This window comes from Onychostruthus taczanowskii, unplaced genomic scaffold (assembly GCF_017590055.1).
Source record: "Onychostruthus taczanowskii isolate IOZ18803 unplaced genomic scaffold, ASM1759005v1 scaffold20, whole genome shotgun sequence".
In the NCBI taxonomy this organism is placed as follows: domain Eukaryota; kingdom Metazoa; phylum Chordata; class Aves; order Passeriformes; family Passeridae; genus Onychostruthus; species Onychostruthus taczanowskii.
Genome location: NW_024499240.1, coordinates 8,505,358 through 8,528,883, shown reverse-complemented (window position 1 = coordinate 8,528,883; position 23,526 = coordinate 8,505,358). Strand labels below are relative to the sequence as shown.

The following is a 23,526-nucleotide window of genomic DNA, read 5'->3' as shown; positions in this document are numbered from 1 at the left end:
GTCAGGTCAGCTATATGAATTTCTAGTTGAGCTGTAATTAATTCTGACTGACGTGTATTTTTGTTAACATGTCTGTTAAGGTAGAAAAAGTGTAAGGTAACTTCATGTGACTCCATAGCAGCCTATAACATGCAGAAATTATAGATTCTTCATGTTCATTTGAACTGCTTTATGGAAAAACAATATTCTGCTTTTTGTCTATTAAGACCTAAAAAGCAGAGTATCCTCAGGCTGTATTTTCCAAGTCAGCTCACTTGTACAGTAAGAATTCACCAGAACTAATGTGTTTTTACAACAACCCAACCCCTACTTAATTCAGCTCTAGAATGTTTTCTTAAAACTCTGACATTTAAGTAGTTATTTTCTTATAGGAAGTATTGGCTTCTGCAGAATACATACCAAATTTTAACCAATATGGCTCTTGTGGTCTTGGTCAAGAAACAGTCTGCACAATACAGTGGTCATATACATTAATTTGGGAAACAATCTTCTTTTTTGCTCAACTAACTGTAATTAATATCTGTTGGCAACTAGAGAAGTCTATTAGATCCTATAAAGTTGGCAGTAAAAGGAGGAGTCTGTTCAGTGTTAGGGATAAGTACTTAGTATCATGTTGATGATTTACCTTTAGCTGTTTATTATCAAAATTGTGGTGGCTTTACATACAGGGGGATATAAAATTAGTACTGAATTCTAGCAGAGAGAGAAGATCAAGGCTGAAAGTATTAGGGATTGGAACATTACTGTTTTCAGGTGCCAAGTTTCAGTAAATGGAGTAAATTCTTGTGCATTCCTGTTGAAAACTTTAAATAATAGAACATTTTAAGTATTTTTATTTAAAAAAATCCATGAAAATGTGCAAAATCTTAGAAACCTCCATCATCTAATTTGGAAGATGATTTTCCCTCACCCATACACATCCATTTGGTCTCTCAGACCAAATTTAAAAATCTGGATACAAAGAGAATACATTGATACAGAATTATATCTTCAAAATTAACTTTATTGATATTTAAACTAAATCCTCTTCCCCACAGCCTAAATATGTTTCAAAACTTTTCCTAGACCTCATTTTCCAAGAAGAGTGTAGAAGGCGGGAACTGCAGTTACAGTGATATGCAAAAACTAACCAGAACAGTTATTTTAAAAATTTTAATTTTTAACTGTGATTGAATTTGAAGTTAAATTTGGATGTAGGAAGATGTACTTTATTAAAAAATAGATGCAACAGTCTCTTCCTTCTTAGAATAATGTGCTGCAAAAATGAAAAATCAATAGAGGCAACCCTGAGAATAGGGGAAAAACAGCTGAATGTCTCAGTTACTTGTATCTCTTCACTTCTTGCTGCCTTCTTCATGAAATAAGTTACTTGTCAATAACAATGTATTTACAAATTTGTCATACTCATAATACAGTGACCAGTCATGCCAGGTCTAAATACCTAAATACCTAGAGAGCAGGGAGGGAATTCCATCTGTCAAGTGCTAGGGAGCATTTTATTGAAATCATGAAACAGTTGTTTGCAGACATTTTGTCATCTGCTGTAATTTTTCTTGTCTATGGAGAAGCTCTGAAAAATATTACTCTTTAGAGCAGGAATTCTCGTAAGAAGTATGAGGAGACATTGCAATGTACAGGATTCATTATTATTAAATTAAAGAAGGCACTTGCTCTCCTGCTTGCCTGAAGATTATATAAAAACAAACAAACAAAAAAACCCCTAAAAATATGTCTGCAGGGAAAGGGAAAGTGGTAATGCCAAAAGAGGTTAAATATGCCCACAGAATACATTCATATTTAAAAATACAATGATAAAAGTGATGATCTAATGACTTAACCAGATGCTTCTATTGCATAATTTAAACTTTGAAAGTTAATACCACATTTGAATTATTTTATTTTTTCTTACTTTAAAAAAAAATAAACACAATCCCAAAACCAAGCAACTAAAGCTCTTCAAAGTTCTGTTCATCCAGGTAGCATCACCACTGCCACAACAGAGTAATCCACTCGAGAGCAAGAGCAATTTAATTCAATAAACATATCCTCCTACCAGTTCTTGATTTTATTTCTTAACCATTGACTAGACAATAATGCAACCCCAAAGCAGAATAATCATCAGGTACAACTGTTTGTCTTTCAAATAGACAATCCGTCATTATGTTCTGCATTGCAGAGTGCTTCGAGTGCATATTCAGCCACAGGCTGAGTGCCACATTCAGAAAGCATTTGAGAAGAGACAAAAAAATATAAGGAACTAGTAAATGGGTAGGCAAAAGTGATAAGAGTCCACATTTCTGGTCAACTCCAGTGTTTGGCCAGGAAGAAGGTAGCTGGTATATCACAAGAGGGACATGCAGAAACATTGCCTCCACCAAAACCAAAATGTTTTCATCTCCCCACAGTTTAACAGAACTCACACAGTTGTGTATGCCTGTGAACTCAAACTTGTTTTCATGTGTCTTGTCCTGTCTTCAATGTAACTATCCTTATATTTTCCTTGTGGTGTCTTCTATCTTCACAGCTTCAGAATATTTTGAATTGTGTCTGCCTTCAGTACCAGTTAGAGTTCATCCTAGTAACAAGAAAATAAACAATGGAGTTTCTCTGAAACTACAAACAAAAATATTTTTTCATATGATTTTAAAGTTTTCAGTAGCAATAACTTTTCAACTGGACGAACATTTCTTAAGTAGCTGTGTGTTAATATCTTCTTAAGTTTACCCAATCTTGCCTTTGTAATTTGCATTTAATACAATGGATAAAGAACAAATACTAACATAATTTTAAATAGTTATTTACAGCAAGTCTTTTGCAAAGGCTCCACCGTAAGTGTTCTTACCTTATTTCTAGATTTTTTTCTTTTTTCTTTCTTTTCCATTGCTTCTAATTTTTCATTCAAAAGGTCAGCTATACCTTTTGCATCTCTGCTGTCTATGTATTCCCCAAGAACACTTTTCTTAAAAGAAAATAAAAATAGAACATGGGTAATATGTTACACAATTTTCAGACAAAATTCAAGAGGAAAGCGGGGCAGAATACAATGGCCTTGGTAGCTTGATTTATGATTCATGGATATATTTTTGTCTCTGTTTAAACAATGCTAATTTGCATTGTACTAAGAACCACTCTTAGTGTAGTTCTGAAAACTAGCAGCTAATTTTGTCCTGATCATTGAAGAAACCTGAAATAGTTACAATTTGCTCACATTTATTGAGTATTTAAGCTAGACAGCTCTTACAAAGTCTGCCACTTTTTAATCTATGTGAAATCTGTCACTGTGGGTGGCTACTTTGAAGACTTAGAAAGTCTCTACCCTTCACCACAGAAAATCTCATGGAATTTGGTGGGATTGTGTGATGAAACATTTCTAGAACTTCCAATCAAAAATTCAGTTAAAAAAAAGGAAAGTAAGTTAAGCCAGTTCTCTGTCAGAAACCACTGAATACTTTCTCTTCAGCATTAATACATCTAAAAAGTCACTATAATATTTCTGCAATTTATTAGTGTTACAAGAATAAAGGCTATAACTCTCTGAATACTCTTTGTATTTTTAATTTATGCTATTCCTGTTAGTAGGAAATGTTGATCTGAAAGAGTCCCACTGATAATTGCAATAGTTTGATAAGGTTTGTTTTTGAAACAACACAACCATGTCTTTTCCATTAATTATCTGTCTTAAAATACATTATATGTCAAAATTGGTCTTTCAATATAATAACATTTAATTATATTTCTCATTAGCCAAAATGAAGTTGTCCATATTTCATTTAGAAAGAGACAGCCCACTTTTGGGTAGTTGGTGATGGAATTGGTAAAGGTTAAAAAACATTTTGTCACCCAAGACCTTGGAAAATAAACCATAATTCTGGTTAAGCCTGCATTTTAATTACTATTAGAATTCTACTTCTATTTAGTTCTATTAATTTGCAATTTGTCACTGTCCTACTATTTTAGGTATTATTATTTGTTGACACAGTAATATATAAACAATTCACTTTAACATGTTATAGAAGTATTAAGGTGAAATGAAATACATTTACTCACAGTATCTGCTCACCAGTAACACTTTACCTTTGTTCCTTGGTAGGGGTAAAACTTAACAGTAGGATAGGCTCTGATATCAGCAGTCTGACAGGTCTGACCATATGCCTGACAGTCTACTTTTCCAGCTTTTACTTTTCCTTTAACAGCCTGAAAAGAAATATTTATTAGAAACAAATTACAAGTTTCCATGGGTGAGTATAAGCAAGCCAGCAGCGCAGCTAAAAATAAAAAAGTGTTGCTCAAATCTTTGAAATATTTCAGAGTAGTTGCTTGCTTGCTTCCCAGACTGTCAGCCTTGTCAGGTGTCTTTCTGTGTATTCAGAGAGCACTTGTACTTGAATTCAGAGCAAAGCACAAAAGCACACCCCAGCTCCAAAGACCATTCCATCAAAATTTGAAATCTGTTCTCAAAAGAGGGTGTCTGTGTGTCTGTCTGTGGAAGAGACAACGCCCACTGTCTAGTGGGACCTAGAAGTGTGCATCACTCCATGAGTAGGAGGCTCATGGAAGCATTGTGGTTTTTGGATGACTGCTAAGAAATAAAGTGCTGATGAGTAAGATTTTAACCATTACAATTATAACAAACTGCCAGTACATATAAAAACATACCCTTGCAAGCATCTCAAATTCAGGAGCAAAATTTTGGCAAGGTCCACACCAAGGCGCATAGAAATCAATGACCCAATGATCTTTCCCATTCAGAACTTTTTCTGTGAAACTCTGAGGGGTGAGATCTACAGACACCTGTGGTAAATATCTGTGTAAAGGAAGAGTAACAATTGTAATGCATTCAAACTTTAAACAATATGCAAATTGCATTTAAGAAAAGCTTCTGAAATTGAGAACTTGAGCAGTCTGGAAATCCCTATTTCACACTTTGTGCTATAGGAGAATAACTTCTTAAATGTAGTAAACAAAATAATATGGTCTGCAGGAGGTGGGTGGACAGCAAGGAGTATGCTATTTCTCCAAATTTTAAAAGCAATAAGTGAAAACATGTAGAAAGTTGAACGTCTTCAATTAAGCAATAAATATACCCAATGTTTCTAGTTCTTAATTTACATAGTATCTAAATATTTATTTATCCTACCTAGCAAGCAGCTTGTGAACAAAGTTGAGTGCAGTAACTTACCCCAATGCCCAGCCTCTGAGTGAATAGGCATCTCTGTGCCATCCATTGTAGCTACTGTAAAAATGTTAAAGAAAAAACAAAAAACCTGTTGCACAGTAGTTTGAATTATTCTGGAAAAAAACTTGACAAACAACCCACTCTGAAGAGTGGTGATAATCAAATAAAGAATGTAAATGCATATGCTTTAGGATGTATTTCTACCCTGCTTTCAAATCTGAGTGAATGAAAAGTCTCACAGATAGAATTAAAACCTATACAATTAAGGACTAGAAGACCAAGACAAGAAAGAGAATAAATAAAAATGAAGACTCCTGTGTCATTTCATATTACTTAAATGGCAAAATAAAATCACTAGTTTGAAGTAACAAAGCCAATGGTATCCAGTACAGTAATATCCTAACAGCCTATTTTAATAGCTGTGATAAACCTCTTCTACACAACAGAAGAGGTGTATTTGTCTTGTTTCACATCATGGAATGTTTCCCAAACTGGAGCAATGTACTTACTAATATTGATGAGCCATGTTTGATTTTTGAGGAAAGAGTCTGATTTCAGGATAGCCCCGCACACTTTCTTGGTGACAGAAAGAATAATATTTTTGACAATCCACACTGCCTACACTAATTAATCCATTTAACATCTGAAAAAGAAGGAAGAAAACCTACCATCAAATATGTTAACCAATACTACTACAATTTCAGTAATACTTCTTAGTTGAGGGAAAAATCTGAACAAAACAGACCAAGATTATCACAAGGCTTTCCTCTTCCCTGTAAACAGATCAGTGGTATCAGAGGCAGCCACTCATCATGCACACAATTAGTATAAGCTGCATGGACATGGCTCACAAGGCACCTACCTTACCTCAAAGGCAGCCAGGAGTGGAATTAATGAGTGCAAAGAATGCCCTGTTCCTGTGTGTCCCATCCCAGCTCAGTAGCTGTGCCAATCCTGGTGCAGTGCAGATGTGCCAGCAGTGTCACAGTGGGCCTGTCCTGAACACACTATTTCTTGCAAAGGCTCAAGCTAGCTGGCATGGGCAGGGAAGCTGATGATTACTGAACGTGTCCTAAGAGCTACTAACACTCCACAGACATTCCAAGAGAATAGTAAATCCTGGCTATAATTCCTAGTCGAGTTCTAAACATCTCAAAGTCACTTTAGGCTTGTTTCCAAAGCCCTTCTTTTCCCCCCCAAGTTTTCTAGCTCACATTCCTGTAAACACCTCCAGGAATGGTTGTCAGTACAGTAATATTACTTTTGCAAATAACAGAACACTGTAATGACCTTACACACTTGTAACCAACATGAAAAACTGGACTACAGTATCAGTGTATTGAAGCTTTTAAAAAGTCAAATAGAAACTTCTTATTTGAAGCAATACAAAACTGTCAGGCAGAAATTGCCTGTTTTGGTGGCAGCATTGGACTCTAAATTTTCTCAGCTGACAATTCTCTTAAGAAAGCAGTTGTGCCCTCTCAGCAATTTCCCAGAAGAGGAACAAAAGCAGAGAAGTGTTTGACTGTGACTTACCCTGGCCATTTTCTTCCATTCTGGTATTAAGGCCTGACAAGGTCCACACCACGGAGCGTAGAAGTCCACCATCCAGATCTCCTCTCGCTTTCTTCTCTGAACCAATTCAGCAAATGTCTCTGGTGTTAGGGACACCACCGATGGATTCCTAAGATCCTAAATAAAGACAGCTCATGGACATTACTCTTTGTTGCACAGTGTATCCCTATCTAGAGCCAGCATGTACAAACAGACTGTGCCAAATTTTGAGAATGTTCTGTGAAGTTTGCCTGCTGCTCTGGTAGGGAAGACTCCACACCACTGAAAGGCATAGAAGCACCAAAAGACATTCTTTCAACCCAAAAATCATATGCCTAGTTTGTTGAGAAAAACTATCAAAAAAGTATACCCAGGCTCCAAAAGGGAGGTTTTCTGCCTTTTTTCAATAAAAGAAGGTAAAAACCTAGAAATCCAGCTTATCTGGCAGAAACAGGTGTTACAAAACTCAGCCATGCTATTTAAGCCGGAATGCAGAATACATATTGTGCACTATGGGTCTCTGAAGGCCAACTGAAAGACTGATCTCCACCTTTTTCTGCATGTGTGCTCTTGAAGATGCTTTTTCTGAGCTACCTGGAGAGAAATGTCTTTTCCAAAAGTGAAAAATACCCTGTGGATATAGCAGTGAACCTAAATGCTGGAGCCAAGCTGGGTGCCAGAACTCTAGCACCAACAGTGATCAATACCAGTAATTTGGAGTTCTGTGAGTTAAGAAAGTTCAAGGACAGCAGCAATCTAATTGACAAAAATGTGAACCCCCTCCTATATCAAGGTGTGTATGTGAAGCACTTCCACCTTAAAAGCTGGAAGTGATGTAATATTAATTCATTTATCCTCTCTATAAGACAGAAATCATTACTATTATTTTGCAGATTGGAAGGCATCTTTCTTTATTTGCTAATGATCTCAAATAAATTATGTGTCAGAATAGGGAAATTAATCCATTAGTTGTCAAGTCTCTCACTGACAGTTGCTGGATCACTTTTCTTGCCCCAAGTTTTTTTGCCTTTTATTTTCCTTCTCCAATAAAAAAAAATAAATCTTAGAATCTTCCAACTGAAGAATGTATTTGTGTATGAACTGCATAGAACACGACTGCAACCAACATTATCATTTACATACCTCTATAAACTCCAAGATCTGCTCAGCTGAGTGATGTCCTTCATACTCATGAACATCAGACTGATTGAACACAACTGTTGTTGGGTAAGCTCGAATGTTATGCTGATAAAACAGACAAGAACAAATTGCACAGAATGATTAAGGCTCTTGGACTTGCCTCTAACTGTCCCTGGTATTGGTGGCTCAGGCTGCTCATCTGTTCAGTTTGTACAGTACAAGTGCTCAGGCTTACATGCAGGTGAGAATCTGACACCATAACAAATCACTACAGAGAAGGTGCCAATTGTATTCAGAGATGGTATAGTGTGTTCTTAATGTAAAAACCAGACAGTGATTCTTTTGCCATGATCCACAAATACAAGAATTAATCCATGGGCCTCCTAAGCCTTAGCTTTAAAACTATGCCCAGTCCTCAGATGGAATGTTTGTACTGTGTGAATAACTATTGTTTACCATTGAACAGTCAGTTCCAATCACTTGAATTCCTCAGTGGGTAAACACGTCCAAATAAAACTTGGACGTTCGTCCTTTTTTGCTCATTTTCCATGTGTTTTCAGACATTAACCCCAGCCCCCAGAATTATTAAATTCTGAGACTTCTGAAGTCTTCCAGTAACATTACGAAATTAGAATAAAATCTGACCTGTATTCTGCATTATTACCTATACATAGTTTGCTTCTTTAAAAAAAAAATTATGATACAAGTACCTGTTCAATTTACTGCCCTTGAGGAAAGTAATGTTAAAGGACAAACATTGTCTGCCCATGTCCTCCTACCCCCCACTTCAAATGTTTGAAAGGATTATATTTGTATTTCTTTACTTTTAGTTCCTGCAGCTTACCATGTTGCAAAGGCCTTCATGGACAGTACAGTCTAGTGTTCCAAATTTAAGCTGACCATAAAGATGTTTAGATGCTTTTCTCAGCTCTGGTAACAAGGCTCGACAAGGAGGACACCACTAGAAGACAAAATGCAAGTAAGTGCAATTGCTTTTCCCACAGGTAGCTCTCAGGAGACTATTCGAGATTAGTAATCTGCTGCTTTGACAACAGAACCCGCTAAATGCAAAACCCAGTTAGGAACTAGAGCTGCCAGGGAATGAGGAATTAGAACATCCTCTCATGATGCTGAAGGGCACTTTCAAGCTACTCCTTAGTACCTTGTTACATAGTTACAGAACAGATTTTAGAAGAAGGAACATATAGATATCAAATATTTACCGGTGCAAAGAAATCCACAAGCCATGGTTCCTTATCTTTGTCAGGAAAATTCTGAGGTCCCAGTGTGATGACATGGGAGTTCACACTTTCTTTGGCAAATGCAACAATGTCATATAAGATCTTCTTTCCTTCAAAAAACAACATAGAAAGGAAATTAAATTTTTACCCATGAGAGGTGAAATTAAAAAACTCTTTGAAAGCAATAGGAGTCTTTCAGCTCCCTTGTCTCATCTTTAAACCCAGCCTGCTTAAGTAAATTTAGCATAAAATTATGTTGCTTTTCCTTAGGAGAACAGTGTTAAACTGTCCAAACCTGCACAGGCAGAACATACTATAGTTGATAGTTGATATGTGGCTAAATATTAAACTGGACAGTTACCCAATATTAGCCAAATAAATACTTTATCCAAGACAAAACATGTTTTTATCAAACAAAATGATGAATTTTTTTGTGACAGGATTATTGGTCATTTTACCATCTTACTTGTGTTGGATTTAAAAGTACAATTCTAGATTCACTTGACTTGGCAAAGGGATTTACAAGGTAAAAACTTCAAGCAAAATAAATTATATTGATAAATCACAGCTATTTAGGTGTAACTGAAATTCCTGCTCACACAGCTCCAGTGGGCAAAGATCCAGTCTCTTCATAACCTTTGTATATTTGTCAGCAGAAATTAGTTTGTCTGTGAACAAGAGCTTCAGGTTAACCAAATCTGAAGTCACTGCACAATGACTTACCAAGATTTATTACTGTTCTTAGATTTTAAGCTGTTGAAGCCCTTCAACAGAGCATATAAAAAAGCCTGATTCTTTTGAGGATTATTTTCTCATAAAGACTGGAGTGAGATGGCTATTGGTAAATGTTCTACATGCCATCTATTTTTCACATAGTAAACCAAACTATTCAGAAAAAAATGCACTGAAGTCCAATGTACTTCTCTTCCACTGAAATCCACACCATTATAAAAATGCTGCATGGATGTGAGCTCTTATTGTCCTCTCTTCAGCAATGTATATACAGGAAGTATATAAGGTTTTTCCTTAGATACCAATCATTAGATGTATGGGATCATCTCTCCCCCTTGATAGGCCTAATCTTTTCTGAACAGTGAAAAACTTTTCACTTTTCCTGTTTATAACAGTATTGAGGTTCTGACTTAATCCTAGCAGCTGTTTCTAATACCTCAAAGGCTGAAAAATGAGAACTTCATCTTGCATAACTGCCTTGTGCCACGTTCTGGATGAAGCTACACCTGTTCCTGCAAGCTACAGTTTGGCTTTAGGCTCTCTTCTTCTTCAACCAGCATTTTTGAATCCTTTCAGTAATAAATAGTAACACAGTTCCAGCCTTTCCTAAAAGGAAACTGTGATGTTGGAAATGAAAGTAAGTGGTAAAAGTCTCATTATCTTGGACAGAAGTTAACAAAGCATGGAATTAGTGCAGTGGTACATGAAACCAAATCCAGGTTTGTCAAACTGGCTGCACTGTGTAACCAGCATGTCAGGCCTCTCTGAAGGGTGTGCCTTACAACATTCTTTGGTTATCCTGCCCAAGCAGAAGCTGTCCTGATCAGCTTCAGAGATTTCATCTGTATGTCATTATGCAAATGATGTTGAAACAGACTGCAAAGACAAACTACATCCCTCAGCATCTGATGACTGCTTACCCAGGAAAAAGAGAAAAAAGAAAACCAAAGGAAATAATAAATAGGCTGTGTGAGGCTACATTATGGTCAGAGGAAATATAGCAAATATTAAAGCTACAAAACTGTTCTTTGGGAAAAAAAAAAACATGGTTTGCCAAAGATTTTGTCATCTCAAAGGGATTAGGTCATGATTTAAACTTGCCAAAGTTTCCCTTACCATGATGAATTTCATAATCTCCAGTTCCTTTTCCTTTGAAGACTGCTAAACAAGGCTGATAAACATATAGTTTGTTGCAGATGGTTGGTGAGGAAAGGCAGTCGAACTTCCCAACCTATATGTAACAGACAATGCCATTTTAATTAAAACAGCCTAATTTATATCAATTAACATTTTTACGAGGAAGTAAGAGTTAGAAAACAAAGCTAAAAATATGGAAAACTGATAGCCTTTTTTATAAAGGGAGATCTTAAGAAAAATTGATGTTCAAGGCAAATGACCAGCATAACTATATTAGGTTGCTTGCTAATTTTTAATTTAAAGGCCAAAATAGGGAATAACAACTTAAAGAATTTACTTTTACCCCCACCTCCAAATATAACAGCAAGGAAGCAAGAAGACACCTAAAATAAATGTAACCTTAAAATTCTTCTAGTCAAAGCAAAAATTTTAAAAAATACATACTTGAGGGAATAATACAATCTGTCGACCTTTAGTGCAAAGTTTGAACTTGGTTTCTTTTTATTAAGAAAATAATCAACATGATCACATGGTTTTCTGAATAATTTGATGTTGGAATGTTAATTTGTAATTATTAACTGAATGGGATCTGCAGCAACATTTCCAACAACAGAGCAGATGTAAAAGATAATATCTTTCTACTTTTAGGTTATTAAAAACGTGCAGGAAATGTGACTGTTTTAAATAAAACACTTCACTGCAGATCTACTATATGATAACATATCTCTTCCAGTACCAGAGGTGGCATGTGCTGGTAAAAACTAATAACAATGAAAACTGTGACTTGTTCTTGGAATGTAAACAGCATTTAACATTAGATGAGTAAGCACTCTTACCTGAATATGCTCATCCTTCAGTAAAAATTTCAGTTTCTTAAATTCCTGCACATGTGATTTATCCCCCTCCCCAAACTGGAAGAAAAGCAGCCACCGGTGATGAGCCAGACGGTCCTTTAAACCACAGGAAAAAACAAACCAACAAAACCACAAAAAATTAATCCCAACTACACCAACGTGTAAAATTCTTCTGTGCTTTATAAAGGCAAATGTCCTGTTATTCATCTCCAAAATACCTCCACTAAACAAATTCCTTCATGCAGTCCTTCCATTAAACTTCCTTTTACTGCATCACAATCAAGGGAGTGGAAAAAATCTGAGAGCAAGCTGGCTACGAGCTGCTCTCTAATGTTTTTGTTTCTGTGTGGATTTCCTCTTGGAAATTATGCTGCTGTGTGCAGCTACAAGTGTGGAAAGAGGTTTACTTTTGTTTTTCCTCCAAGACATGAGCTACTTTTAAGACTCAATTTCAGTTCATACATAAATTATCATGGATTAACAAGTATTTTCTTTTTCTTTTCTAAATTCCCAAACAAAACACACTTAAACCAAAATTCCCTACAATGTAGTTGATTCAAAAAATTACTAGAAAACTGCAGTTGCAGAGTGAGTTGCAATGACAATTTCTGTGATTTCCTATATTCCTATGAAATCTCCTCCCCTTACTTTTGTTATTTTGCTAAACAACAGAAGTAAATGTAGACAAACAGTGTTAAATTATTTTGGGTACAGAAAATAAGTAGTAATATTCAGTTAAATACTAAGTTGTTGTGTCAACAGGATTTGAGAAACACAGAAAATAACAATAAAAATATAAAAACATATTATTTGAAGAAATCATAGCATATTTTAAAAAAAATTACCTCTAATGATGCTGCAGAGATGATTTCAAAGTCTGGGAGATGCTTCATTACTTCCTGATATATTTCTCTGGCATCCAAGGAGTTAAGAAACTAGGATAGAAAGTTAGCTGTCTTTATTACAAGGAATTACAAACATCAACCTGATTAGTACTCAAAGTGTCAGGGAATTTATTCTGATTTGTTCCCTTCAATCAAATGGAGAATGCAGTTAATATTTTATTTGATCAACTTCTTTTTCATACATGTAATTTCACAAACATCACTCTCAGAATACAGCTTTTTAGCTCACTTGCCTACAATATTCAACTCAAGAAATTGTATTTTGTCAAGACAGAGACCAAAGAATGTGAAATTTAAATTTCACACCAAACCCAACAATCAAATTTACAGGATTTTCAATTTAGTTTTACAGCCTTCCTTAACTGCACTGTAGAGATATTTAGGTTTCCTTAACTTGTAAAATTTTGGAAGGAATATGAATCAGTAACTGAGTTGGTAAGTTAAAAGGTTCAAAGTAGGTAGGTTGCAATTTATTTTCCTCCTTTTAAAAATATAGGTAAAAGTAGTGACAATAAAGGAATAAGTCGTGCTTCAAACAGAAATTTCTCCCATCAATTAGGGAAGTTAAAACTACCATACAAATGTGGGTTGCAATTTTAGAATAGAACTGAGCAGTAAAATTTGTACTGACAGACACCGTAGGAGTACTTTTATCACACATGGCAGGGTAGCAATTCTCAAACTTATGATACCTGGTGTATATTATTTCTGGAATAAAAAAATCAGGGGCACATCAAAGACCACAGAATCATTTAGGGTGGAAAAGACTTTTAAGATCATTGAGTCCAAGCTGTAACCAGCTGCCAAGTTCACCACTCTAAACCACGTCTACTCATGGATAGTGACTCAACCACATCCCTCTGGGCCTCATAACCCTTCTGCTGAAGAAAGATTTGCTGATATTCAATCTAAACCTGCCTTGCTTGAGACCATTTGCTCTTGTCCTATCAGCTTTTACTTGGGAGAAGAGACTCCCAGGCTTGCCTAGGAGAGGTGGGCAGCAGCTTTGGGCCAGTCACAGAGCACTTCCCAGCCCTGCACTCCCAGAGCTGCTCAGGGAGGCTCCTGGGGAGGTGGCCAGGCACAGTCACAGGCTGCTGTTCACTCTCCAGCAAACTGGAATCACCTCCAGGATCATTGCCTGAGCAGACACAGGGATATAAACTCACAGCAGAGCATACCAGCTTAGAAGAGAAAAGAAAAAAGCATCTTTTCAGTTGTGTATCATCAGTCAGGAAATGATTTATACATTCCTTTAGCATGGTTATCACTTTGTTTATCTAAATAGATAATAAAAGACAAGTCATACCAAAACACCTCCTTTCTCTTTGTTATTTATGGTGGCTCCAGGTGGAAAGTATGCAGTAGTACTAGATGAGACATCTAAATTATCACAAAGCTCACCCTGGGTGCCACAGTCCATCCAGCCCACATTAACAAGACCTTCCTGTAATTAGGAAAAAAACAACACAAAATAAATCCAAAGAAAAGTATTTTTTGATTTCAGGTACAGAAATGCTTTTGAAAATACCAACACAGGCAATTATTTATAATACTTAGAAAATGAAAAAAAAAAACAAACCACTGTAATTTATTACATAATATTAATCCTTATTTTATAAAATTCTTAAAAAAATTTGTTATTCCAAAAGCTACTCAAGCAAAGTATTCAATTCTTCTGAAAGTTAACAGGTGATATCTTGGTTCTACTAAACTCAGTGAGATTTTTAATTACAAATTGAAGCTTTCACTTCTGTTATTTTGTTTTAAATATAACAGGTAATGCTATCAAAGTGAAACACTGCTTACCAACATGCCGGCTAGCTTAAGGCGGGTTTGGTAACTCAAGCAATCTGCAAAACAAAAATTACTTATTTACAAACATAAAACTTCACCTTATTAATGCACTAAATTGACTCTTGCTTAGAATTGCCCCTTTCCTCCCAAAAAGCATGACCATTTCTAATGGCATGCTTCCTGGCTGTTCATCCAGTATTCTTGGAGTTGTCATACCTAATAATCAGCACTTAATGACTGTCTACTCTAGGTTAAAAAACCCTCAAATAACATTCTCTTGCTCCATCAACACAAAATTCTCATTTAAACAATTTTACTGTTTTCTTTACTGTAAAGACTGACCTTTAAAATTTGTTAATCACTTAAAAAAATTAATCTGTCTACAAAGAGTCTTGGAATGATATTTCAACAGAAATATCCATTTTCTGCAATACAAATAATAATTCACTATTATAAATATATCATATGCTTTAATTATCCATCCAGACTTTGAACAGTTGCCTTTGGATGCAGATTTTTTTCTAAAAAATAAGAGGGATCAGCTTCTCCTTAAATGAAACAAAATTGAAAACTCAATAACGAAAGGTCTGCAACTTGAAATCAAGCTATTTACAAATGTAAATCCAAGACTGAAGCTCTGGCTATTCAGTTCTTAGAACAAAGGTCTCTTCATAAGGCTGAGAAATCTTTATTTGTCCAAGGTGTAGTGCATTTACTTAGCTCCACCAGCTAACCAAAGTAACCTTCTCATATACTGTATCCAATACTGATCCCAAGAAAACCAGGGACAAACAGCTACAAAAAACTACTCTGATGTGAAACCAGTGTTAAGAGCCAATTACTGTGTGCAAACCTAACTTGGAATTTATTCAGCTACATTTTAATATTGGTGGTTTAAGGGGGAGATACAGCCTTTCTGCTACTCAGCTATCATGAGAAGCTGGCAAGTACCTCAGTGCTGACAGTCACCTGAGCTGGAAATTGAAGGGAGAAACCTTTTCTGCCACTTCCCTTCCTGATGGGTTACACTCCAGTGCTGCTTTAATGCCTTACAAGACATTAATGGAATTACGTTATTGTGCTTCTGTAATGTCCCTTTTGTCAAACTGCTTTTAACAGAGAGCTCAAATGACCCACAGGCCAGTACTGTGGTGACCTAAGATGTTTTTTAGCAGCAAAAGGGATTACACTGCTATCAACAGAAGTCCTTTTTTTGTCACATTATTTAAGAAGTATTTAATATACATACCTCCACGTTCAGCACAGAAGGTGATCAGCCAACCAACACCAGATGCAAATGAAGTTTCAATAGCACTTACAAAATTTCCTAAGAGCGAAGCAATTTGCATCAGTTTGCGACTAGTTAAACATGACCATGAAACAAGGTTTTATATTTATATGTATTAGCAAATTACATGAACTATTTTTATTCTCAAAAAGAAGACTTAGAAACAGTTGACAGATTCTGTGATATGCATAGTTTCTGCCCCATTTTATATAGTAAAAACAATTTCAACAACAGCCCCCCAAGCTAAACATGTGAACATTACCTGCCCATAACTCAGTGACTGTGCTTGTAACATACTGCATGGCAAAGTTCTTTAAGCTCTCTTTTGACCTGTCTCCATAATATTTCACTGGTTGCTACAGAAGACAAAAGGTAAAGCTTATAAAATTAAGAAAAAAAAAAGGCAAATAACCCCATCCCAAAACCTACTACGTTCTTCTAAGAGTACTTAAGCAACTGGAGGACCACCTCCCACTACCACCCTAACTGTTCTCTCCCTCCCCTATCACAATGTTTGAAATTTAACCTTAATTTAAATTTTGTGATGTGATTTCTTTCCAAACGCTGCAACATGAGGATAATTTAGTCTTAGAAACACTAACTCCCAGTGACTGTATTTCTATTTAAATAAAAATTGCTTACATCACTCTAGCATTCAAATTCTTAAAACTTATCACTGTCAAAATGTACCCATCTATTCAAGCACACATTGTACACCACCTCAGCACCACGACTTAGCAAGCAGCTATAAAGAGTGACACACATCATGCAGGTAGCATGGAGGGAATCTTGCAGAAGCAATTTCCAAGTTTCTTTAGGCATATGGTCATATTCTTTAAGACTCCAAACCACTGACTGTGCTTTGTACTTGAAAAGTCCTTTACAACACTGTAAGAGTCTGTTCAAGGAGACTTTTGGCTTAGCTACAGCACCTCTGCTGACAGTAGCTTCCCAATCAGAAGTGATATGTTGCACAGAAAAATTATTCAGAAAAACAATTGTAAAAATATATTAGCATTTATTTCAAATTATATATATATATAAAATATAAATTATATATATTAACAAATACATTTTTTGACATTAACTTTATAAAATAATTTGACCAAGGTAAAGAAAAAGTTATATTTATCACTAAAGGAAGTAACATAATATAAAGGAAGATCTTTATAAAAAAATCACTCTGACTGAACAAGTATTAAAGAAACACTTCTCCAGATTTCATTCTAACAAGACTTGAAGTCTTATCACTCACCATTCCAGTTTTGAAAACGTACAGACTGGGGTAACTGTTAATCCCTTTAATTCGACAAAGCATTCTGTTATCTCCACAGTTCACAGCTCCAATGCGTATCACTCCATCCAGCTCCTTAGCAAATTCTCTCCACTAAAAAAAAAGTCAAAAAAGAGGCTATTTTCCTATAAAGATATAATGAAAAATGAGCACGTTTTATTTCTGGCATTTTGAATTGTGTTTGGTTTCAGCCTCAGTGTAAAAATCTACTTCATCAAGTTTTATGCTATGAAACCAATGAATTTTCAGAGTTCATTTACTTGGTTTACGTACCGTAGGTGCTAAATCATGGCAGTGGGAGCATCGAGGAGAATAAAAATTCACAAACCACAGTTCTCCTGAGTTAACAGCAGCATCTAGATGGACAGAAGAAAATTGTAGGTAAATCATGCACATGTGCAATGTAGTTACATCTAGGATGTACACTTTTGCTATACTGTATTCCCCAAAAGCTGTATTAAGTATTTAATGTCAGGCACAGTAACAGGAACTGAGATGAACATGCTGTTGTAGGCAGGTGCATAGAAATCCTATTTCAGAAGGTATCAGCACCCTGACTTTCAGCACTTGTTCTATTAATTAAGAAAAAAAGTACTGTCTGCAGATTATTCTAGCTGAAATAGTGTAAGAGTAGTTACAAAATACAAATTCTAAAAGATTTTTACCCACTAGAATTTTCCATTTCTTTATATTACTTTAGGTATTTAGTGATCTCACCTGGCAGTATTTTTATGAAGAAATCATGTCTAATGTAATTTAAAAATCCAAGTTAATATAATCACTAGAAAAGTCAAGGGAAACATAAATCATCTTGCTTATGAAAGAAAACAACAGCCACAAAATATACACAAAGAGCAGTTATCAGCTTTAATTACTCGGCTCTCAGCCTGTCCAATTTTGTGTAGTGGATTTTGTAACCTTTATTTGCCTGTATTAAAATATCCTCACAAAAAAAGACAACTATGTTGGCCCTGCAAATAGATTAACCAAAGCAAGACTGTGGTCTCAGGGAAAGCATCATGAGGGTCTGCTCTTAGAACAGTTTACAAGACTAATTCAGCATGTAGGTCCAATCCTGCACACAGGAAACTGTACTCAATATGCAGATGAAAAATCACACAAAATCCAGTATTTTTACTCTAACCTCTCTTAGTTACAAACAACAAAGAAAAAAAACCTGGACAATATTCACACAGAAACTGTTATCTTTCCACACCCTGTTCTTCCTAGCTGTGTTTTCAGTATCTGGTATCACCGTCTTGTTTTGAAATACACACAATTGACTGGATTTCACAGAAAAAAATTATATTAGAAAAGTTCTATCAAGTGTGTTTTTATAGAAGAGAAACAGCAACGATAAATTAGGAGTAACAAAATTTTAATTCAAATCATTTCCTTTTACAGACCTCACAAAATAGTTCTAAAACTTAATAAGCTGTTTATTGATGTTGATTGATTCTCTAGCTAGTGTTTAACAGGAAGCATTAAGGGGGTTTGTTGTTGCTTTTTTTCTCATGTGAAGATTCTCCAACATGTGTTTGTAAAGATAGGTAAGAAAAGCCAAGACACAGCTCAATATGTAAAAATTGTACTTTGGGTTGTCATGTTTAAAAAACTTACCAAATTCTCCTCTATCCAGTGTTATAATTTCGGGATCATCGTCATAAATACCTATTAAAAAAACCCAACAGTTGCTTTTATTTTTCCACCTTTAAAACACACAAACTACCATCTTATGCACAAGAGAAGACAGTAGATTTAAGCTGAAATACTAAGCTGCCAAAGAGGTTTCACAAAAATGCTGTCCCTGTTTAGTATGATGGACCCTGAGTTTAACCTCTTGCTAGCTCACTCGCTCTCATGCTACCACAGCCACTATCAAAACTTTCTTTAGATAATTAAGTAACCAGCCATGAAGGCAGCAGAGAATTGGAACTACTGCTGTTATGGCAAGAGAAATTATGTTAGAAATAACATTATCCAGCTGTCAGATTAAAATTAAAGAAGCCTCAGCTCTCACTGAGAGCTTTATGTAATGTCCAGAAACTTCCACACTTTCTCAGCCTCTGGTTACCCAAACATTTATATCAAAAGGTGTTTCCAGCCACAGGCTTTCCCACTAGCAATGTGTGTGTGTAAATGCAGTGGAATGAAGTGGCTAGAACAAAGGAAGACAAAACTAACCAGTCCTACCTAGGGCATCACTACCAAACACTCCACTACTTCAACTACACAACCTCAACTACACAAGAAAGGCAGTGCAGAGTACCAAAAATGCTATTAAAAAATGCTATTAAAGAGCATCTTATTATGCTACTATGGTGGCAGATTTTTACAGTAACTAACATGCTGATATGTCATTTCACCTGAAGTACACAAGGATCAAATGCAAATAAATAATGAGACAAATTAATATCTACAGGTGACAAGGTACTTTTTATATTACTTTCCATTTATATCTCATGTAATATAGTACATATGCTCATCCATACATATAAATATATATAAAGCTATACTTTTATATACATACACACACACATAAAATGTAAAAATAGATGCTCCCTACATCACTGATTAATAGACATTTCAGGATACTGTTTCTCAATCAAGCAGTGAAACTTCAGGGAGGTAAAATTTAAATCTGTTTATCTGAAGAAGTTTTAGACTAATTTCCGTATTTTCCTGTGATAAATGTGCCACTGGTTTATTCAATTTCAATCTGCACAGACATTAATTTTTTAGAGATTGGAACATATTAAATAAAACAACACTAGAAAAAAATTGTTGCCAAGGCAGAGGTTCCTTTCAGCTGTTTCATTCATCCCAATCCAACTATGTTCCTCAGTTCCCTGTTGTAGTTTACTCCTGTTACAGTAGCTCTGAGAATCATTCATTGCAGCCTTTCCCTACAACTACCTAAAATTTGTTGAGACAAACATTAACTTGTGTCAAGATCATTTTAGGCATGATTCTATTCTTTTTTTCAGTTTCTGCTACCTCTTTACTGATGTCTAATTGCATAGCTGCATACCAAATAGGCTTGACAGTGCAAAAATTTCCTCTCAAAATCCCCCTGAAGGTCTCCCTGCATTAAAAAGTTAAAAAGAATCCTGATGAAATATTAACACTTACATTTAAGTGAAAAAAATCGTTGCACTTTAAAAAAAATAAACAAGAAGTTAGCTGACCTATAAAAAGGCAAGCAGCAGGAACAAAAGGCTAGGTAAATAGATTGCACCTTTGGGTAGCCATTAACAGGGTAAATAAAATATTGGGCCAGCAGAGAGAAAGTGACAGCTACAGAACAGACAGCAATCTGGAGAGGGTACATAAGAAGCATATGAAAGGTCTGATATAGATCTGAATATGGCATTTCCTTGTGCCTGTTTTAAGCACATGACAAACACACATCATAACTTACCAAAATCGTAGCGATAGAAGTGCCAGCTCTCGTAACGACCGCCCTGCTGCTGATCTTCGAGACCCTTCTCCCCATATTTATCGTACTTCTTCCGTAGATCTTCATCTTTAAGTACTTCATATGCTCTATTTATTTTCAAAAAGTTTTCATGTGCATTTGGATCATTCTGTGTAAGGAAAACTATAATTAGTAATTAATTAATAAACCATATAGTGTATATAATGCTGAAAAAATGGTATTTGGAAATATTTTTATATCCCTGCTAAGGATGTCAGTTGTGATGGAAGCAGACATTGCACTGTGATCTCAAATCAAGCTAGAATTAAGTTTTCCTTTCCTGAAGCCAGCTGTGCCCTCTTATTTCTTCCATCCTTACTAAAGTACCAAATGAAATACAAAGTGAACTGGTAGGAGGCTGTAACACCCTCACGTGAACCCTCTTTTTTCAACTCTCTCTTCAGTGGAATTTAAAAAAATACTCAAGAATGAAGACATACCATTTCCTCCATAATATTTTCCATTCCCCTAGAATCCCTGCTTGACCAGTTCAAAAGCTCTGCTAGAGACCGATTTACCCCTTCTGGTCTTGACAGTGTAAACAGATGCCTCCTCCTTTTACTTAAAAAGCATTTTTGTTCAAGGTAGCTTGAGAATTAGAATGGTGAAAAATCTGCAGACACATTTTGAATCCAAGTTTGGGATTTGCACAGGTGCAGTGTAACAGTGGTGTGCAAAATGTGCCACACAGTCCTGCTCTTTTAACTTCTGCTTACACATTTGTTTTAAAATACACTTTTTAAGATTTTTGCTTTAGCTAGGTGGGCTCATCTTCTATATACCATTGCTAAGTTTGAAAATAACCTGTTGAAAATTCTTTAGTAGTATTTGCAGGCTCAGAAACAACAGCAGCTGACCCCAAAGGCCATTATTTTGAAAGTGTCAACAGAGAAAACAAAACTTTCATTTCATAGCTACAAGTTGGCATTCCTAACTTTGCTGACATTTGGCTTTCCCGCTGGGCACTGTCAGACACTCCAGTGTGGTCAGTGAAGGCAGGCCCTGAGCTGATATGAAATACTGCTGTCTTTTGGGACTCCATGCAGATGTACATACAAAGTTCTAAACCCTTTTATTTCCTGTGGATTTCTGCTTATTTCAAGTCATTTAAAGGAAAAACTCATAACGTCTAAAAGTGATTTCTTTGTATTTGCGAAATACACTAGCACAGACTGAGCCATTCCAATCTTCTCTCTCCAGGTAGTCCAGAGTAACCTCCACTGTTATCCCTTGGATGTCTGTTTATTTCCCTGACCCCAGGATGTCCGTTTTGTCCTATTTGATACTTGGAGACTGATGTCTCAGAACAGGCTGTTCTTACTTGATTCGGGCAGGGAAACAGCAAATGCCCCAAAACAAAATGGAAAGAGGAAAACTCAACAGCTTACCGACAAGGTAATATGGTACACAAATAAGTTTTCCTCTAGTTACAAAAATATAAGTGAGAATTAAAGAATCTTGACTCTTTTCACTATGGAAATTTAATGCAGCCCAAATTCAACAAAATCATGTATGACAACTCAACCACTTTTTGTAAATTTTCTCTTTGTAGAAAATCTGAATCGAACTGTATTATCAGGTGCTAACTACCCAACAACAGACACACATTTTTGATAAATTAAAACTGCTTTTTGTTTAAACACTAAGATCCATTAAGTCAACACCTTTGACTTGTGAAAAAGGTAACTTACCTGATTTTTATCAGGGTGCAACTTTAATGCCAGCTTTTTGAATGCTTGTCGTATTTCTCTACTACTTGCTTCTTTGGATACTCCAAGTAAACTATAGTAGTCCTGATCAGTGCACACAAGAACTATTACACATACTAAAACTAGCAATAAAGACCTTTTGAAATACCTAATATAATCTCCTTTGGATGCTAAAAACTCCATTATGAAGCTTTTGGAAATTTCACAGGCTCTGATTCAAACAGACTTTGGGAAGAGTCTCCAGTAAATGTGCCAACATTCAGAGATTCAGCTGTATTTATGGCAGAGCTCTTCAAAATGCCTGTTCTACTTCATGTCACGAGTCTTGCTAAAGAGAAACCCTGTAAGATAACAGAAGAAAAAACAATTAAATACGATCTCTTCAATAAACACAGGTTAGTAATGCACCCCACCATCAGCTTCTGCGGACTGCACGTGAGCACTGAAGTTTCTGGATGGCTAATTATCTTCCTTCTGAAAACCACACAAGTGGTAGACCATCTCTTAATTGTTACCTTAATTGGGGTAACCACGCACAGCTTCACCGAATGGCACTAAAAGCCACGCACCTGCATCGCATTAAAGAGGCGGGTGCAGGAGGGCTCATACTTACCCCTCAGCAGCGCCGGGGCTCATTCCGCGGAAGGGGCCGCTGGCTCTGGGCCGGCCGCCGCCCCGGGGCGGGAGCTGCCCGCCAGGGCGGCTGCGGACGCCCCTCACAGACAAAGCCGGGCAGACAAGCCCCGTGCCGGGAGCCGCCGCCACCGCCGGGAGCGATAAGATCGGAGCCGGTGGGGCTGGGGCTGGGGCCGGGCTGCGGCGGGAGGGCTGGGGAGGCACTGGGGCGGGGCGCCCGCCGCGCTCTGCCCTCCCCGCAGCGGGGAGCGGGGCCGGCCCCGGGCTCGGGGCTGCGGGAGCCGGCGGTGCGAGCGGGCCGGGCGCGGGGCAGGCTGGGATGGCAGCGCCTTTCCCCCGGCGCCGGCGGAAGGGCGGCGGGATCCGGGATCCGGCTCTGGGCCGGAGGCGGGCGGGGCGGCTCGGGGGCTGACGTGGCCGCCGCGCCCGCCTCGGGCGGGGGGCTCGGCTCCACCCGACCTCTCCCTCCGGGCACGGCGGCCCGCCCCCGGCCCGCCCTTTCCTCAGCCGGGCCCGCCCCCGGCTGCTGCCGCCCGCGGAGGGCACCGCGGCCCGGGGAGCCCCGTGGGGTCCGGAGGGAGCGGT

At 37.0% G+C, this 23,526-nt stretch overlaps 1 protein-coding gene across 1 annotated transcript; it reads right to left on the bottom strand.

Moving 5' to 3' along the window:
* Positions 1-985: 985 nt before the first annotated feature.
* On the bottom strand, positions 986-23,084 carry DNAJC10 (DnaJ heat shock protein family (Hsp40) member C10). Its single transcript, XM_041403483.1, has 23 exons — positions 22,919-23,084; positions 22,288-22,646; positions 20,540-20,705; positions 18,739-18,789; positions 17,392-17,474; positions 17,080-17,211; positions 16,087-16,180; positions 15,786-15,863; positions 14,549-14,592; positions 14,049-14,186; positions 12,680-12,769; positions 11,817-11,930; positions 10,960-11,074; positions 9,094-9,221; positions 8,715-8,831; positions 7,874-7,975; positions 6,713-6,868; positions 5,686-5,819; positions 5,180-5,233; positions 4,657-4,804; positions 4,075-4,194; positions 2,843-2,959; positions 986-2,575 (listed from the first exon to the last, which is right to left on the bottom strand). Exons 2-23 carry the CDS (start codon positions 22,486-22,488, stop codon positions 2,564-2,566), a joined length of 2,394 nt encoding a protein of 797 aa, XP_041259417.1. The 5' UTR covers positions 22,489-22,646; positions 22,919-23,084; the 3' UTR covers positions 986-2,563.
* Positions 23,085-23,526: the final 442 nt, after the last annotated feature.

Excerpts from the sequence above, each read along its gene's own strand:
- DNAJC10 (XM_041403483.1), bottom strand. The coding sequence starts at position 22,488 with ATGGAGTTTTTAGCATCCAAAGGAGATTATATTAGGTATTTCAAAAGG. Across the intron at positions 12,770-14,048 it reads AAGAGAAAGGAGGTGTTTTG|TTTCTTAACTCCTTGGATGC; the intron begins GTATGACTTGTC and ends TTTCTATCCTAG. Across the intron at positions 11,931-12,679 it reads TCTCTGCAGCATCATTAGAG|GACCGTCTGGCTCATCACCG; the intron begins GTAATTTTTTTT and ends TGTGGTTTAAAG.